Here is an 18,272-nt window from a genome sequence, read left to right as displayed (position 1 = left end):
GGATTTCTATAAGCAGACAAGGGGTTGCCACTCAGCTGCTATGAAACATATACCATCTGATCATTACTATTAGGTCATACTAGTGAATATTATTCAAGACAACTGAACGGGACTCTGGATAAAAACTGCCTCCATTCACCCTGCATGCTTCTCTCCTTTGTCATTTAGCTACTTAGACATGTTGACAATGTGATTCCTAATCAAACCGCGGAACCGAGGCCCTCAGTGCAGGCCCTGTGGCTGCCTGCTTCGCGGCCTCACAGTGCCGCCGCCTCGCGGAGATGCAGTGGAAGGAAATGGGGTGAAGGGAAGGAGGGGGCTGGGGAAGGAAGGGGAATCAGCAGGTCCCAGAGCTGCGATTACTCACATGTGTTGGGAAGCATTGGGGTACAGTTTTGAAAACTGTGGGGCCGAGTCCTCAGGGCCATGGGGCGCGGCGTGGCTGATCACCATCATAATGGGCCTATGGGGATACATTCTCTTAGACATTTTGAAGTAATTAATGCTCTCGTTAGTGATTAAGTCTGTGAAGTAGTCCTGAAACATACATTTGACACAAAACAGAAATTACAAAAGGTGACATTCATCAGATCACATTTGAATAGTGCTTTCCTCAGAAGCATCTCACTGAATGGGGAAGGTCTAAGCAGGAAGGAAAACTACTTCCCGAAGCAGCACGCGTCTCCCATAACAGACAAAATCAGTTGCCAGCTACTTTCTAGGGCTACTAGCTTGGTAACATGCACAAAATTTATTTTCAGTACTACACAACTTAGTAATTAGGAAAGAAAAAAGTCAAGTCCTGTTTGCTCAAGATAATGTCAGATCTGGCAATCCAAATGCTAGAGCATGAAACACCGGATACATATTTCATTCTCAGGTTTCATTGATGTAATTTGTTGACAAAAATTCACTTTCTTCAAGGGCAGGAAACACCCATACCCGCTACAATTCACAGTTGCAGAACACACACACACACACACACACACAAACATAAATGCACGAACAAAAGTTATTTTCTTTAAATTAAAAATTCACCTTTGGTAATTACACAGTAATTGCTAATGAAAACCTTCGCCAAAATCTGGGTGCACAGGGGAAAAGCTGCATTTTATCAAGTAATTTACTTGAAACACTAGCTATGGGGAGCAGTTGATTTCCTGCAGATTATACTGTTAATTGCACAACTAAAATGATACAGCTGCTGGATGAGCGCTGGGCTTGTTAATACAATGACAACCCAGGGTCTGAGGAGGCTGATGCAACTCTATAAGAGGAAGGGAAGAAACGGAATGAGAAGGAAAGAAAAGATGGAAACTTAAACCACCTGCTTCTTCTAACTGGGTATCATTGGCCTGGACCTTCAGGATAAACTGTATTCAGAAAGCGCCCAAGCAATGTTCACAGTGATTGTGACTTCCAGGCATGACTAATCCATGTGGTTTTAAGGACCAGAGCAGCTGCAAAAGCAGTGCCCAAGGGACAGAATCTGTGTCGCCCGTCATCTTTAGGACAAGTCCCAGTCTATCACCTTCATCCATGGGGGTGTCTGTTTCATTCCTTTCCTCAATAAAAAAAAGATTTCTTTTCAGACAGAGCTGTCTTTGACAATCAGCTGTGATCCTGGGCAAGTTACGCTGATTTAGTCTTTGGAGGGAAGCTTGATTACTTTGCTGTTTTTAGGACAACAGGGAAGGAAAGGTTAATAGCTTGTACAAGGGGCATGAAAAGCATTCCCCGCAGATAAAAATGGTAGTAGTGACAATGAGGGCACTTTATAGGACATTGCTCAATTCTGCCTCGAAGGGCCATGCCAGCTATCAACTTTGATGAGTCTGGAAACCTATTAACAGTGTTTGTGAATTCATTTGCATTCATTGTGTTCTGAAGGGTATGAGAGAGCCAGACTTCCACTTTATCTCCTAAAGTCCCTTGAGCTCAAATCACGCCAAAGCATAAAGACAGCAATGTGCCAAAATTAAATCAAGGGCCCTTTTCCTGATTTCTACCAATGGCTCTTTTGTAGCAATCTATGCTAGATAGAGTTGATTCTCAGCGTTTAGATAAATGAGGTAATAGGTATGGCTAGGAGGGAAGAGGATATTTTAGGCTAAGTACAGGCTAAATTCAAAGATATTTTCTCCTTCACTCTTGTGACCTGAAAATTGTTATATTTGAAGTTGGCAAACACAAAACCTTTGTGAATTTTAGAAGATCTAATCAAGGATCCACTCTAGAGAACCTTGGGACATGTCAATTTCAGTTTCTATTGACTGACTTGGAAATCCCAGAAGTAATAGCCTTGGAGACTTGTGGGCTATAGCTGCCATGGGGCAGTGTCCTGGTCACATCTCAAACCTTGGTCCGACAGGAGTAAAAGCAAACAATGTGGTTTTCCAACCTTTGATTACTGCACTTGTCTGCTTATTCTTACACTAAATCTCAAGCCACAGACAATACATACTTTCACTCCAGTGAAAACCAAAACAGTACAAGGTGAACATTTGATTCTGTGGACAAGCCCTTCTAGAGGGGAAAAAAAAGCAAAAATTACCCCAAGACAGAGTGGAGGCATCTATGATTTTCTTGATGATACTTTTATCAAAGGCGGATTGCCTTTCATCCTAATGAGGGAGAAAAAATTACTATTCAAAGTCAGTATTCCTTGAGAGTGTTTTTCTTGCCTGAAATTTAAAATTACCTCAAAATTCTTATTCTAACACTGTAAGAACATAGAAAGCCAATCTTGTGGATAGGCTAACTCACTGAAAATGGCTTTTCCTCATCACGCACAAAGTAAATTGATGCAGTGTTAAAGTGCCTGAAAATTACCTTTGCATAATCAAATCCATGCTTCTCTTTGATACCATTGCGACAAACAGTATAATTATAGAAACGAGAATTCTTGATTAATCCAAGCCATTCTCGCCACCCAGGAGGGATGTAGCTGCCATTATATTCATTGAGGTATTTTCCAAAAAAGGCTGCAACAGGAAAAGAGGTTTATTTTCCCACATGAAATGATTACTCATAAATAAATGCATAAATATGAAATTATGACTTAAAAAAGAAATGGTAAAACAAAAGTTAATCAAGGTAACAATGGGTGCCAAGGTTTTACTGTAATACTCTGATCCCTTGGCAAAGTGACACACAAGTATTTTCCATATGAATAAATAAAAGTAGTACTGAAGTACATGGATTAGAGTTCAATAAAATTACTATAATTATCATGGTACACTGGGCACCACCTATTTCTTGTGATTTTCCTGGGATAAAAGAGAAGAGATCCTTTTGTAAAGTTGATATAACAGAGAAATAGCCAGTGTGGATTTGAAATGCTACCTCTGGGCAAATATTAGAAAACTCAAAGTTCAGTCTGTTTGATACAATAGGTTTTCTAACTTACTGTTTGAGAGTGGTGAATTATAAAAATGCCATTGAACGGCTGGTCTTTGTTTTTGCATATCCAGAAAGCATGAAATTTCCAAATCAAGGAACTATAAAAAACTGTTTTTAGGGAGATGGTCAGGGTTTTTAAGTCACATGTATTTTATGCCATTAGAGTTTATATCATGTTTGTTTTGCAAATGTGTGTGCCTATTATTGATAATGAAAAGTTCTGTCAATATAAGGTTACTACATAAATGATTAAATTTCATGTAACTATTGTATAATAGAAGCCTAGGTGCCACGACACTCTGCTCTTCACTGACAAGGCCACCGGAGGGACTTCACATTTATAACTTTGGCCTGTTGTACCCAAGAAAGGCCACTGTCCCCAGGCTTAGTGATTCTTGCAGAGAGGGCAGCTTCGAATGTGGTCCTCTGCCAAAGATGACAACAGGGCAGGGGCGAAGGGGAGAACAAGGCAGACTGGGGTTTCAGGCACGAAACGGGTGAAATCTTGAAGTCAAGTAACTTGTAACTATCAGAAGGGCAGCTAAAAATGTATTGTTGGCAAACCTCTGAGAAAGAGGATGCTATTTGTAATTACTATAATTTCACCAGTGAAACAGGTATCAACACGCACTATTCTGGATAAACCTACATGTTTGGTGCCCTTTTTAACCACATACATAGGTTCCCCTCAAGTATGAAGGACTAGAGACAATTTTATTTTATGTATGTATATACAGGTATATGCATGTGTATACCTGGGTGTATATATACATGCACATATACATAATATAACCCACCCCTCAACAGGCATGCAAGTTTTAATTTTTCTGATTTGTAAGGCTGAAATATTTTGTTCTGGGAGAGACTGTGTCTTATGGCCAGCCAGATGCCTTCCATGTCACAGGCATCTCCCAACTTCATTCAGCAGGCTTTACGGGTACTTCCACTGACTTACATGAGGATAGTTCCTAGATGACTGGCCTGAGATGGTGAGAACAGATCCTAGAATCAGGCACTTTATTGGTACTGCTCTTAAAACACACCTTTCTGAATCTTAATCTTATCCACTGCACATCATTTCTGTGTCTTTATGGGATAACTACTAAGCTTGCTTTTATCTTCTATGTACAACTACCTGTAGAATGTCTCCATTTGAATGTTTTACTTGCTCCTAACACAGCTGTCCAGACGGAATCAATTATTTTCCTTCCAAATTTGCTTCTCTCCTCAGCTAGCCTTTAATCCTCTGAGTGGCAATAATGACCTTCCTGGCTGACCAGGTGTGGCACCCCAGAGCCTTCCCCGATTCCACCTGCTCCTTGTGCCCCCTGCCAAGCATGCCACCACCTGAATGTTCTGCCGACAATAGCTCTTCACTCACCCCTCTTCCTCTGATTACTTGACATCCTTCCCGGATGCTCAGTCTCCCTGCCTGGCTCCCCTCGCTGGGCTCCGGGGTCTTTCGGCTGTCACAGCTGCCGTCCTCAAGACCAGCTCTGGCCACAGCGCCCTCTTCCCAGACAAACCCTGCTCACCTGCAGAATCAAGTTGAATTCCACAGCTTGCCACCTCAAGCCTCTCTTAGGTCTGGACAAAATCTCTCACTTTCCAACCCAGCTCGCATTTCTCTGTGAACTGCCCCTCTCTCCCACTGCTGTGTTTCCCCTATTGACTCCGGATTTCACCTCTCTCTCGGCTTGTGCTGGTTTCTTCATCTCCCCTCTCTCTGTATTAAAGCCACAGCAGATGATCATTTCAGTCCCAGCCTCTGCCCCAGTCCCATAGCAATTTGTCTCTGTGGCTCTAGAGCCATCTTTTCTTCTCTGTGGTTCAACCATGTTTATATATGAGACTAACAACCCTTCAACTGTAAGGTTTTTGTGGGTTAACGCTGCCCTTGCCTCATCTCTGTACCTTCCTACTCTCATCCTTACACATTGTATAGAGTTTCCATAATTTTTGCTTCTTGAACTGGGGTTCATAGGCCCTCATGTATTCTGAGGATTCCGTAAGTTCTAAACTTGTTAAATTCACTTAAATTATAATTTTTAAAGCTGATTTGGTCTAAATGTTTTCATGGAATAGAGCTTTGGAGCTGCAGAAGTTGATAGTTCCATCAGATTTATTTTCTTTGAAGAGTGACTCCAATCTGACAAACATGGAAATATTTGTTGACTTGTTGAATGAAAGTTTTTCAACAAGTGCATCAACTGAGTGGTCTATTAGCCAAACTGATTTGACTCAGCTATGATCGAGGATCTCCCTTTGATGAGTAGAAGGAAGTCTTCTAGTGAGGGATTCTTGTCTTCAGAGACTACCTACCTTCTCAAATAAAACCACAAGATGTTTTCTCTTTCCAAAAAAGGAATGTGACTTGGAGTCACAGCCAGCAAATCAAAGCCACGTGCCACCTACACAACTTCAGAAGGGGACTGTTTCCAGAACCTTCTGCTTAATAAGCTTGGACCCACCTCTTTCCTCTGGCTTGCTCGTTACCCCACAATTCTGCACTCCCCCACCATCTTTCTCTCCTTTTGTTTTCAAAGAGGTAAAAGAGCATACTGGTTTGAATACAAACCCTGGAGACAGCCTGCCTGGGTTCAAATCCTGGCTCTGCTATACATCCACAGGCAAGTTACTGAGCCTCTCTCCTCCCATTCCCTTCTGCAAAACCATGAAAAAGGTGCTAATGATATTAGTGGTAGGATTGTTGTGAGAATCAAATGGATTAATACACATGCAAAGTATTTAAAACGGTGCCTGGCATATAACTAGGACTTATTAAGAACTGCAAGTACTAGTATCATTATTAGCATCACCATTATCATTATCCTTCCTATTGTGTTCTGATTTTAAACAATTTACCATTCTGCAGTACAAGGAAAACTTGTTCTACATTTGTATATTTGAAAACATTTTTTGAGGGGTTATATATTTTTCTTCCTTCATCTGACTTATTTTGTGGCAACCAATTCTCTCCCAGTTGGCTCACATTTCTGTGCCTAATTTTTAGATATTTTCCCTGCTACTTTTAGTTTTGTTCTGTTTTTTCCTCTGAGGGCTGCCATGCCAAGCCACTCCTGCGCCTCTGTTATTTACCCATTAGGTTATGTTGTACTGCTTTCTACCCATTGCCACGGCTGTTGCCCTCTCCCTCAGTCCTCCCCTTATAAAGGATTTCTTCAAGTCTCTTAATAGTGCCTGTTATCCACTTCAGCACTCCCTGCAGGTTTTGGGTCTTTGTGCTAATGGAGTATAAAGAATGTGCTCAGTATTCCAGATGTGCCCTACCCCATCACACTTGTTCCAAGAGAGACCTCACACGTCATGATGCGGCCTGTGTTGTCAGCTTCAAGTTACTCTGGCCTTTCTTGTCACCTTGGGACATTGAAACTCATTTCTAATCACCCCTGGTCTCTTTCAACATTATGCTTCTTGGCAGCGCTCTGCAATTGATTATCTGGGCTTCTAATTATTTTACTCCAGATGTATTAAATCTCTTTCTCCCTCCCTAAGGTGAATTTCATTTTCCTGCCCATATTGCCATTACGTTATATGGAGTGTGAAGTTTTTCTATCCTTTGGCATTGGCAATTCAACTCAACTTATCACTATCCAAATATATCACTAACACACCATCTACCTGTCCTTCTCTCTCTTTCACCATTAAACACTTCCCTTCCCAGCTGTTTTAAAAAGATGGTGGGGGTGTAGGTGACAGGGAGAAAGGTCAGAAAGACCACATCACCATTATTATTCACTTGAGGCCATGCTGTCTTTGTCCAGAACTATCTGTTAAATAATATTTAGAAAAAGGTTCTTGAACTATGTGAATCAATGGCATTATTTTTAAGTCAGCAATAGTAACTATACAAAAGATTTCTGATGCGGTGGAGAAGCATTTATTTAATAAACAGATGATATACATACCAACTGAGGTTTTACTCCAAGTAATTGATGGATATGGGGTTGCAGGATTTTATTGGTAGTAAATCAAAATACACATAGTTTGAACCAAATTAAAATTATGATCTACTCTTATGTCAACTTATATACCTGAGTCTGGTCTCCCAACTAGACCCTAAGTCCAATGAAGACAAGGAAATTACTTTCTATCTCTTTGCATTCCAGCATCTAGCATAGTTTTAAGAATATGTCATTCAATAAGTGTATGCTATACATCATGTTTATGTACTTATCAAAAAACTATAATACTATAATACACAAAAATAAGAATATTAGTATTACTTTAAGTGAACCCTACATTTAAAAAAGTTCATTTTGGAGAATAAATAAATATACCATCTATAAGTAACAAATACATTTTGCAATGTAAAAAGACATAAGATTAGAGATGTGATTAATTTGTCTAAATTGTTTGGTTATAAAAGAATTCTTTTCAAAAAAATCTATTGCAGATCTGTCTTAATCCCCTTCCACCCCAGTGATATGAAGTAGAACTGGTATCACTAAAACTGAAGGCACATGTAATTTTATGCATTATGTCTTATGACTGTAATTTGAACACTACAATTTTAAATGAATATAATAATTACAGTGATTATAATAAAATTACAACATAATTTTGGACAAGAAAGAAAATGTAGGATCATTGTAGTCCAAACTCTACATTACATATATAGGTTGGAAAACCAGCCTGCACAAATTCTCAGAACAAATAAAAGGTAGAGCTAGGACATGACTCCAGCTCTTCTCAGTCTTTGTTCAGGGTTTTTTTCTAACACTGGACACTACCTCTCATATGTGGATTATTACTTTTACCTTAAAACTTATGCAAGGTTTTTATATTCATGTCCATACCCTTATAAGAAACTCATAAATTTTCTGAGCAGATAGTCAGGCAAGATATTCATTTTTATGATAGATAATCCAATAGCATTCCCACTTCACCCATCAGAACATAAAATGCAATAGGCATGTTGCTATATTTTCCCCTTCTTGAACATTTAAGCTGTTTCAGTCATATTTTCCATGAGTAAAGTTAGAAAAATTTAGGCTATAGCCAGTCCAAAAATATGCCTCAGTTCTGAAAAAAAAAAATCACGTCATACAATGGTAAATATAATATTGGATCAATTCAATCCATTTAAATCCATGTATTCTGGATGCCTCCCAAAATAAACCTCTTTGTAATTTGTATTCTCTGAGTTGTTCTTCATAAAACTGATTGCTGCTTTGTGTTTTTCTCTAGATGGACATTTATGTATAATACATATTTCAGTTTCCTTCCTTATTTCTCTTAGGTTCTCAGCTAAATGTTCCGAATAATGTATTCATTATTAGAAAGACAATAAAATCTTTATGTATTGGCTTTTACCTCACTAGTTTAGTGGTTCATAAATAATCATGTTGGTGTAATACCTACTCACCGATTCTCAATTTCCTAAAATGCCTTCCTCCTGATGTGCTTTTTTATGTATTTTCAAATGGGGCTCTGTCCCTGGTTAGATCAATAATTATTGTCACAAAGACGTCTTTGCTTCCTTACTATCTGAGACACTTCAATACTTTTCCATCGAAGATACATTTAAATCATATAGATCTCTACTGCTGACATTTTAGTCATCCAGTTTTCAATTTTTCTGAACTGGGTATATATCAAAATTTATTTTCCTGAGTGCATATCATCCTTTTTCTATTCCTAACTGTTTGGAAAAGTCCTTGTTTCCCTTAAAGAATTCCTTTTCCTCTGTAGGATGACTCACTATAAATTACATTATTACCTAAGTGCCTAGACCCCTGGGGAGAAAGTTGGCTTCAGAATCAGACTTAGTTTTCCAGGAGCAAATCTCATCTCCTTGAAGACATCTGACTGAGGCAGGCCTGCTGGGCTGCAGGAAAGGACTGATGGTTGTCATTGGGAAGGCCTTATGGTGAGCAGCTTCACCCTAGACTTAATGCATAAGGGTAGGGAGCATTCTGGAAACAGCCCTAAGACCAAGGTCCTGACATTAGTACATCACATGTGTCAATTCAGCAAGTCACCTTAATCTTCTGGGTCTAACTTTGCTCATCTCAAAATAAGGGAATTGAGCTCAATTATCTCAGTTTTATTCAACCTTTTAGAATCCATTGTAGGGTGGACACAGCATAGTTTAATTGAAACAAGTACCAGAATACACTATGCTTCTAAGAAGCAACAATTTGTTTTCTTGGAGACCCAGTGAACTTTGTAATGGATGGCATTTCAATTTTTGCTTTTGCCATCAGAAGCTTAGTTCAAATATACAGCTTTTCTCTACAACTCCACGACCTGTGGTTTGCATACCAGCCTTTGCCTAGTACTGCTCTTCATTTCCATTTAAGAAACAAGCCAGGGTCTTTATTCCTTTGTATCCTATTATGTTTTATGTGTCTCAAGGAGCTTTGGAATGACACATGGCAGAACCATTGGAAAGAAAAAAGATAATGGAAAGAGGAAAGACTATGGAGTCAGATGTGCTAGATTTAATCTATCACTGACTAGATTGTGATCTTTACAATAACTCTCCTGAGTATCTGCTTTTTCACTGGTAACCCAGCCAAATCCTTCATAGTTGCCATAAGAATTATATGAGACAACTTAGGTAAAGTGCCTGGTACAGAGTAGGTAAGCAACAAATACTAATTTCCATCTTTTTCCCTTTTCTTTTTTCTCCCCTGCTTTTTGATGTATAATTGATGATTAAAAATTATAAATATGTAAGGTGTGTAATCTGACAGCATGAAATATGTAAGCATTGTGAAATGTTCACCACCAACAACCCAGTCAACATGTCCATCACCTCACACCTTTACCATTTCACTTATTTTCCTCTTTAGGGTGATACACCAAAGATCTACCTTCTTAGCAAATTTCAAGGACATATCAAAATCTTGTCACACAATAAGTCCATAACTTATTCATCTTTTTTCCTCCTTCTTGATTTAATCCTGAAACAAACTGGCAAACCCTAGTTGACCAATGTAAGTCCTAGAACGTTCTCTGTGTCACCCTACATATCTACTTCTTTTGATGGAAATCATCCATGTCACTCTGGATGTGGTGACAGTCCCAACCCTTCAAGCTCTATGTTTGCTACTAGAAATTAAATTATAAGGAGCCTAGGAGTTGGAAGCACTGGTTTTATACAGTGCTTTTCATGAACGAAACACAATTTGATGGTTAAAATTAGGGAACCAGGCTTTAGGGGACCATTTCTGCTTTTGCTTCTGAGCTGGTCACACCATTTTTGAAATCCCCATCCCAGTTATAAAACACAGGCAAGTACACTTGCTGTCTGTGAACCCTCCAGGGATGTTTGATGGATTTGCAAATTGCTTTAGAGCTCTCAGATGAAAGGTTCTGTAAATTTAAATGACTTATGTGAGAAAACACACTCAGGATAAGGCACTCTTAGGAACGTAGTTTCTTTCCTAAGCATAAATGAATATCCTTGAGATTTATGGGGGCAGCTTCTTCTGTGAGTGGAGATCCTGAGATGCCTGTGAATGACAATGCTATCATATTGAAATCAATATTTTCATCCATAAATAACAAGTATTAAGTGTCAAAGAAGCAAATGGCCACATATTTCCAGAACCCAGTGGGAAAGATTATTTTCATGTTTAAAAGAGATTTGAGGGAATACATTTATCTGAAATCTTTTACTTTTAAATCTTCAGAATGGAGAATCCATAGCCCTGAAAATCATTTTCACAACCTGTAATGACAGCATCTTTAATTTTTTATGAGTAAGTCTAGGTGGTTGTTTTACCTTGGCGGCCCATCTATCAACATCTTTGTTTCCTTTCATGAAGAAATGCTCAGAAAACCTGAGGAGAGCATCTAAATGCTGAAGAATAAACATTTTGGGGGGCTATATTACCAGAAGGAGGCTTACTTTTTCTTAGAAAAATTAGCATCATATTTATGACCTTTCTTTAAACAGGTCCCCAATCATCAAGAGACCAACCAATCAAAATCCTCTTCTTGCTCTGCATACGTAGTTTGGACCAACGATAGCAGGTGTAGTAATTGGGAGGCCTTCATTTCCTGGGAGATGGAGATGAACAGTGAAGACCTAAGAGTGACCATAACCTAAAGAAACTCCAAATCCTAGTCACTATGAATGAATAAATAAATGAATCAATAAGGTACACCTCATTGGTTTATTCATTCAATTATTTATTAACTCAGTAAGTAATTTTGATCATCCATTGTGTCCCACACCCTGGGGTAGGTGTGAAGCAGTTTCAAACCACTTGACAACTTCTCACTGAAACAATCAGCAGGAATTTACCAACATCTAAGACAAGCCTCAAGCTAAGCAATGAGCCTTTGAGATTTGGGGGGTTGAAATAAGCAGGTAAATGGATGAAAGCTCTGTTATTGCAGGTTCTCCTGGAAAATTTCAATTGCTGGGCACTCTGATGGATCCAACATGTTCACAACAGGTCCCCTGAGAATCATCCTGACTTTTCTCTAAGGGATTTCTCATTGGTACATTCTTCAGAGAGAAAAAGAAGGGCTGGGAGAATACTGATACAGAAGAGAAAAGGCCAGACTACTTCCATTTAGCGACTTACTGAACTTCACGTATTTCATTGCACAATGCATTTTCCTGTGTCAAAGATGGTGTTACCTGAGGGTTATGGGCCAGAAAGTTCACCCTTTACCTGTTCTGTAGCCAGTGTTATTAAGATATACAGCAAACGTCCGAGGTTCATGCATTGCCTGCCACGAGGGTGAAGAGCAGTTCTCATTGTTGGTGTAGACGTTGTGGTTGTGCACGTATTTCCCCGTGAGCATGGAGGATCGGGAGGGGCAGCACATGGGTGTAGTCACAAAGGCATTAGTGAAGGTGGCTCCACCACGTTCCATAATCTTTCTCGTTTTGTTCATGACTTGCAGGGACCCTGAAAGGCACAATTTTAGTGTTGTTTAGCAGAGCACACCATGCGAACACCCGCTTACATCATGTCACTCAGTGACTCTGTTCCCCTGACTTATTAATTTAATTTCCCTCCCTTGGCTGGAAGGAGTCTATAACTTGACCGGCTCTCAGAAGAAAATTAAACATTTGGGGTCTTACCATCTCAAGTATTTTGCAGAATAGTAAGCATATTTCAGCTTATTCTCTCCTTAGTCACGAAGGAAAAAAAAAATCAGGCTAATCTGATCATTAAAGCTAGCATTTTAGCTATGGAGCAGACTCAAAGGCCAGCAGCTCTTTGAAGATTATGGGAGAACAATAGCCCATTACACAGAGCATCAAAACCCCAGCCCACCACACATGCACAATGCTGGTGACATCACAGAGATTACTAGATAGAGTGTTTTCATTACATGAAGGAGAAAAAATATTTTTATAGTAAAAGTCCTTCCAAAATGCCTCTACTTAATTAAAAAGAAATCTTCAATGTAACTTGGCATCCTCCAGCAAACTCACCAAATATCTGCCTGCTTTTCTATCAGAATAGCACTCCTACATTATATATTTACCTGTTTACATGTAATTTTAAAATATAGGTTGTTTGTGTAAGAGCTATTTTATTGCACTCAAAAGTATTTGTATAGCAGTAAAATTTTAGCTGTAAAGGATAAAATTGTAACATAAGACTGTTGAGGAAGAAAAAAAAATTCTATTTCTATTACTTTATCCAGCCAAACACTGCAGCTGAAACACATCCAAATACTGCAGAAAAAAACCCAGGCCAGAATTCAATAGTCTTTTCAGGACTTGTCAAGAAATGCACTACAGAGCACTAAGCCAAGCCCACTGCATTTGAATCCTGGAGCCTCACATTTCCAACAGGTCCCACTTCTTCCAAAGAAAGGGAGAAAGTCTCTGCAGTTTTCCAGCAAGGAAAGAAATCATAATGCAAACCAGGCAGGCATTCAGAGCAGAAGAGAAGCGTGCAGTGGTCCAAAAAGCCACAGCCGGCCTGATCTTTTCACATTTTAGCTTTTATTGCTCACATGAAACATACGAAAACAGGAGGAAGGTTTCTAATTGGGTGTTGTTAGAATTCCCTAAAATATGCTTCAGTTAGGAGGACTCCTAACTGCTTTTTCTCCTCTGTTGTCTTCAGGGCAATCAAGCAACCTTTTTGTAATCAGTGAATAACATGTAGTGAGCGTCCATTTCATGCTAAACAGTCTATCAGCCTCAGCATTCTGCGCTGGTCCCGCAGAAATGGAAATTATCTGCTGCCTCTGGTCTTCAGTAGTCAGCTATCTAGATGAGAACCTACATATAAATATTGCTTGCGGGTATGTGCAACATACACACAGGTGTGCAGATATGGTAGTAGCAGTCCATATAAGGTTAGAGGAGATTTGAAGTGAATGTTCAGTAAGAGCTCTGAACCAAGAGATGAGGACAAATGGAAGGAAAGGAGCAGGACACACAGAGATGGGTCCAGTGTGCTGCATGAGGCATGGGGAGGGTGGTGCATGGTGCTCTGGAGGGGTGAAGAACTAAGCACAGGGATGGGCACAGTGTGTTGATTTCATGAAATGAAAAACAACATGGAGAATTGTCTTGTTGAAACATGGGAGGCAGAGTTAGCAAATGGCTTGGAGGCTGGGCAGAGACAGTTGGATTTGCTAGAACAGACAAAATAAAGGCAGAATAGGTTCTTTGTCAGAAGTATGAACCATATAATTTTTAAAAAAAGTCTTTGAGAGGTGTTGCTGGGGCAGTGTGGCTATAGAGGTCTGGCACTGAGAAGGGAAAGGTCTGTCACAGGTGCTGCCAAGAGGTCGCCGAAGCCAGCAGGCTGTGAGGTGGTAAACCTTGAACTGGACTGTACCTCTAAAATAAGGCAACTCTAAGAAGCAGATCCAAGACATTGTAATGCATCAGGAGGCAATGAGTTGACCAATACCTCAAAGTTTTTGGCACAGGAAGAAATTTCAGAAAGTAATGGTTTCACTGTTGCTCAAGAAGCAACTAAAGAAATATGCCCTATAGAAGATCAAAGAAGTACATTTTAGAAAAGTTGTGTTGGTTGATCATACGGGGAAACATTCTGGAGATAAAGAGATGAATAGAGACACAGAGTGGATGACGAATAAAGTAGGTGCTGAAGGTCCACTTACTCTCTTCCCTTTTTAGATATTTACAGTGTTTATTTACCGTAATATCTTGAATTTGGGGAAAACCCAGCAAATACTGTTTATGGGGTTTCATCGCCTAATAATCTCTTTGTTTCAAAGAACAAGCTCTCAGTGTTTCCCTGTGAGCTTTAGCTGAATTCAAACGTAAGAGAAAGCAACTGGAAGCCATCCTCCAAGTTCTGAATAACAAAAATGCAAATCTCCAGTTTATAGATTCATTTGAGCTACAAATATGGGGTGATAGGCGGAAATCTCATCTGAGGTCAAATAGTAATAGAAAAACTGGGGCTAAAACTTAGCCTAGTTTATCATCTCTGGAATGGCCCAGCCAGGACTGGCCTCTCATGCTAAGCGTCACTATTATTCCTGATTAACTGAGACGGCTGTGCTGAGACCCTAAACAATCCTTCCAGATGCTCTGCTTCTAACCAGTCCCCATGTCTAAGGGATGAATGAAGACATTTGGGTTCCTGAGAGTGGGCACCTGGCTTCAAGTTTCTCAGCAAAGGGACAATGTTTCTCTGACTTCAAAAGTCACTGAGAGAGCGCATTAAGCCACAGAATTCTGGGCCCACCGTGAGATACTGATTTAGTAAGACTGGGGAAGGCCTGAGAATCTGCATTTCTAAAAAGCTCTCTGGGGATGCTGATGCCTCCTGTCCACAGACCATACCTGGACAAGTTTTCCAGGATTGGCAAAGAATAGGGGAAATGGACACCTGGAAGAGATCTTGCTGGGTGCTTGTTTAAAGTCATCTGAATGGCTTAGACTACTTCCCAAGGCTATAAAATACTGCAGAAGGGAGAGGAAACATTGATTTCATATTTACTCTCAGCCAGGTTTTCTTCTACGTGCTTCACATGCATCAACTCATTTAATCTTGATGGTAACGCTTTGTAGTAGGTATTACTATTTTTCCCCCATATTACAGATGATAAAATTGAGGTGCAAAAGGGTTAGATAACATGCCTAGTGCCACAAAGGCCCTAGGTAGCAGAGCCCAGATGCAAATGCAGGAAGTCTGCTCCAGAGACTATGCCCTTAAGCTCCATATAGGCTGAGTAATGGCTGTGACATTGACATCTGCTCTTGTAATCAAGGTGTGTCTCACTTTCTGCAGTCTTATATTTTGCTTCATCTGACCTCTCACGGGAGATACTGATGGACACCAATGCCTGCTTTCTGCCCTCACTAGGGCTGAAGTGATCTTAGTAGCTCAGGTCCAGCTGAAGGATAAGTGGGCTTCAGGTATGTCTGCCTTCAGGAGCTGACGTCCACACTGGTGTTAAACACTGCTGCTGATCTCAGTGGATCACAAAGCACCTTCGTTTTTATGGCTGTGCCATGATTAACATTGATCACAACATTGCCTTGTGCTTATCTATTGCCACTGTGATTGCGTGACTGACTTTTCATTGGGAAACTCTACCAACAGCTATTAGGTAATAAAAGTCATAACTATGTATTTACAGTTGTTTAGAGTAGGGATGGAACAATGTCCTGTCCTACAATTGGAAGGGCTCAGTTCTGTTTTAAGCTGAAATTTGTCACCTTTCTGGGTTTCAGACCTTTGATACCTAAAATGCAAATAATTCTGGTTCTTAATTATTTGAACAATTACTAAATAGGAATGATATGAAGCTTAAGGCCAAAGATGCGTAACAACATTCACAAGGCCAGGGCTAGGACGGTAAGAATAAGAGAAAGCAAGGGACTTGATTTCCTGGGAAACATCTGGATTTTGTCACAAATTTGCTTGAGCAAGTCATTTACCCACTTTTGTTCTGTGTTTCTCACCCTTAAAGCAGAGCTATGAATAGCTTCCCTGACCAGATCAGGGGGATGCTGAGGAGCAAATGGCAACATGTCATTCAAGCAGTTCATGCCAGGGATATTGTCAGTGGGCTGTGATCTCACCTTGCACTGACCACATCCCACTGACAGCCCTACCATGCTTAGGCTTCTCCTGCCTTTTCGGTCTCCCTCTCCACAATCTATTCTGAATTCCAAGTTTGGATAAGAGTAGACAGATTATCACAAAACTGAATGCTTGCATCCCCCCCAAATTCACCTGTTGAAAACCTGATGCCCAGTGTGATAGTACTAGGAGGTGGTGGGTGTGGGGATCTGGGAGATGCTTCCATCATGAGGGTGGAGCCTTCATGAATGGGATTAGTGCCCTTACAGAAGAGATCCCTGAGAGCTCCCTTGCCTCTTCAGCCATGTGAGGGCACATGAAGAGGCAGCCATCTATGAACCAGGATGTGGGTGTTCATCAGGCACCAACTCTACTGGCCTCTCGATCTTAGACTGCTCAGCCTCCAGAACTGTGAGAAATAAATTTCTGTTGTTTATAAGCCACTAAGCCACCCAATCAAAGATCTTTTGTTGTAGTAGCTTAAACAGACTAAGATAGAGGTCAACTGCAATTTCTATGATTTGACTCAAAATGTTCAGGCTGGCTTACAGCAATAACTATCAGTTCTTCTCCACCACACATGCACTGTTTCCCCACCCCTCCTAAGCAAGAAGCGTGACTTCATTATTGTTTAAAATTGTCCTGCAAGGTGGAAGCCTGATAGGGATGAAATGAAGTGACTGTAATTAGGTCTAGTAGCTGGTGGGGGTGGTGGCACTGCTGCCTGGCCTGGCTTGAGCACAGGGCAAGTCCAGGCCACAGCTGAATCTCAGGATGCCAAGAAGAGCTGTCCCAGTGCCAGAGACCCAGGTTGGGACTGAGGACATCTGCCTTTGCTCCTGCATGGTAGGGATGCTGTGACAGCAATGGCTGTGAAACAGGATTCTGCTGGGTCAGAGGTGAGGCGGACAGATGTGGCACTCCAGGAATTCCACAAGATTTGCCAGGTTTCCAGTTTCAGTGGACTTTAAAAAGATCAAGGATCTAGGATCTGTATGTTGCATCGAGTATGTGATAGGTTATTGGGACTGGATGGAATCATGAACAGGAATTTAAATCATTCTACATACTCTACTCATGTATTCCCAAATCATCCATGTGAAAATGTTGGGAGGGAGAAAGGTCCCACTAAAGAACCCTTTACCAAAATCACACAGAGAGCTGGCACTGCTGCATTCACATGTTAAACTACAACAAAGCTTTACTTCTCCTGATTCAAATATCTTAGCATCTGGTTATTCAATATTTTGTACTATCAAATATTAAAATTTTCATCAAGCCTGTTTATCATGTCCAGAAAAACTCACAAAATTAGAAATTCACTAATAAATATTGTCCTTGTCATCACCTCTTACAGAAATCGTAGGCATGTGAGATGCACATACACCTGGCTTCCTAAAGACACATCTCCCTGTGTATAGGAAAGGTTCATGGTTTGATGAGTGATGACAACAAGCAGGCACAGCTCTTATCAATTGTTCAGTTGTTCCTAGATGTCATTGTTTTATGATGTACTATAGTTAATGTTTTAAGTATGTAAATGGTCTGTACTAAATATATCAGTGCTATTTTTTCATACCAAAGTTGTTTTCATCATAAAGTATATTATACTAATTAGTGATATTGCCAATATTAAAAATGGCCACAGTGGTCTATTGAATTTTAATTCTGAAAGCAGAAGAAAAAGTAATATAAACACTATACCTTTTTCTACCAAAACTATGGACTTGGTAGAAAAAAAAACAAAACAGATGTTTCAGCTAAAACTAACAGAGAAAAACAAATTGGGAGAAGACCAAGAAGCAGATATAGATCTGCCTGGAATGTTTCCAGGTCACTAAGACTCAT

General features: G+C 40.1%; 1 protein-coding gene across 11 annotated transcripts in view; it reads right to left on the bottom strand.

Annotated features, from left to right (window-relative positions):
- SULF1 (sulfatase 1) overlaps window positions 1-18,272 on the bottom strand; it is a 163,956-nt gene that overhangs the window by 54,537 nt on the left and 91,147 nt on the right. For 7 of the 11 annotated variants that reach the window (XM_073229650.1, XM_073229648.1, XM_073229652.1 and 4 more), the window contains 3 exons: window positions 12,060-12,299; window positions 2,833-2,984; window positions 368-537 (listed from right to left, as the gene is read on the bottom strand). In XM_073229650.1, coding sequence (XP_073085751.1) covers window positions 368-537; window positions 2,833-2,984; window positions 12,060-12,299 — 562 coding nt within the window. Of the gene's footprint in view, window positions 1-367; window positions 538-2,554; window positions 2,791-2,832; window positions 2,985-12,059; window positions 12,300-18,272 lie in introns of those variants that run through there. The other 4 variants (XM_073229651.1, XM_073229657.1, XM_073229653.1 and 1 more) reach the window with 3 other exon arrangements.

Source organism: Manis javanica, chromosome 2 (genome assembly GCF_040802235.1).
Source record: "Manis javanica isolate MJ-LG chromosome 2, MJ_LKY, whole genome shotgun sequence".
NCBI classification, from domain to species: domain Eukaryota; kingdom Metazoa; phylum Chordata; class Mammalia; order Pholidota; family Manidae; genus Manis; species Manis javanica.
The sequence above is the reverse complement of the archived record's forward strand: the minus strand, read 5'-3'. Positions and strand labels throughout refer to the sequence as shown.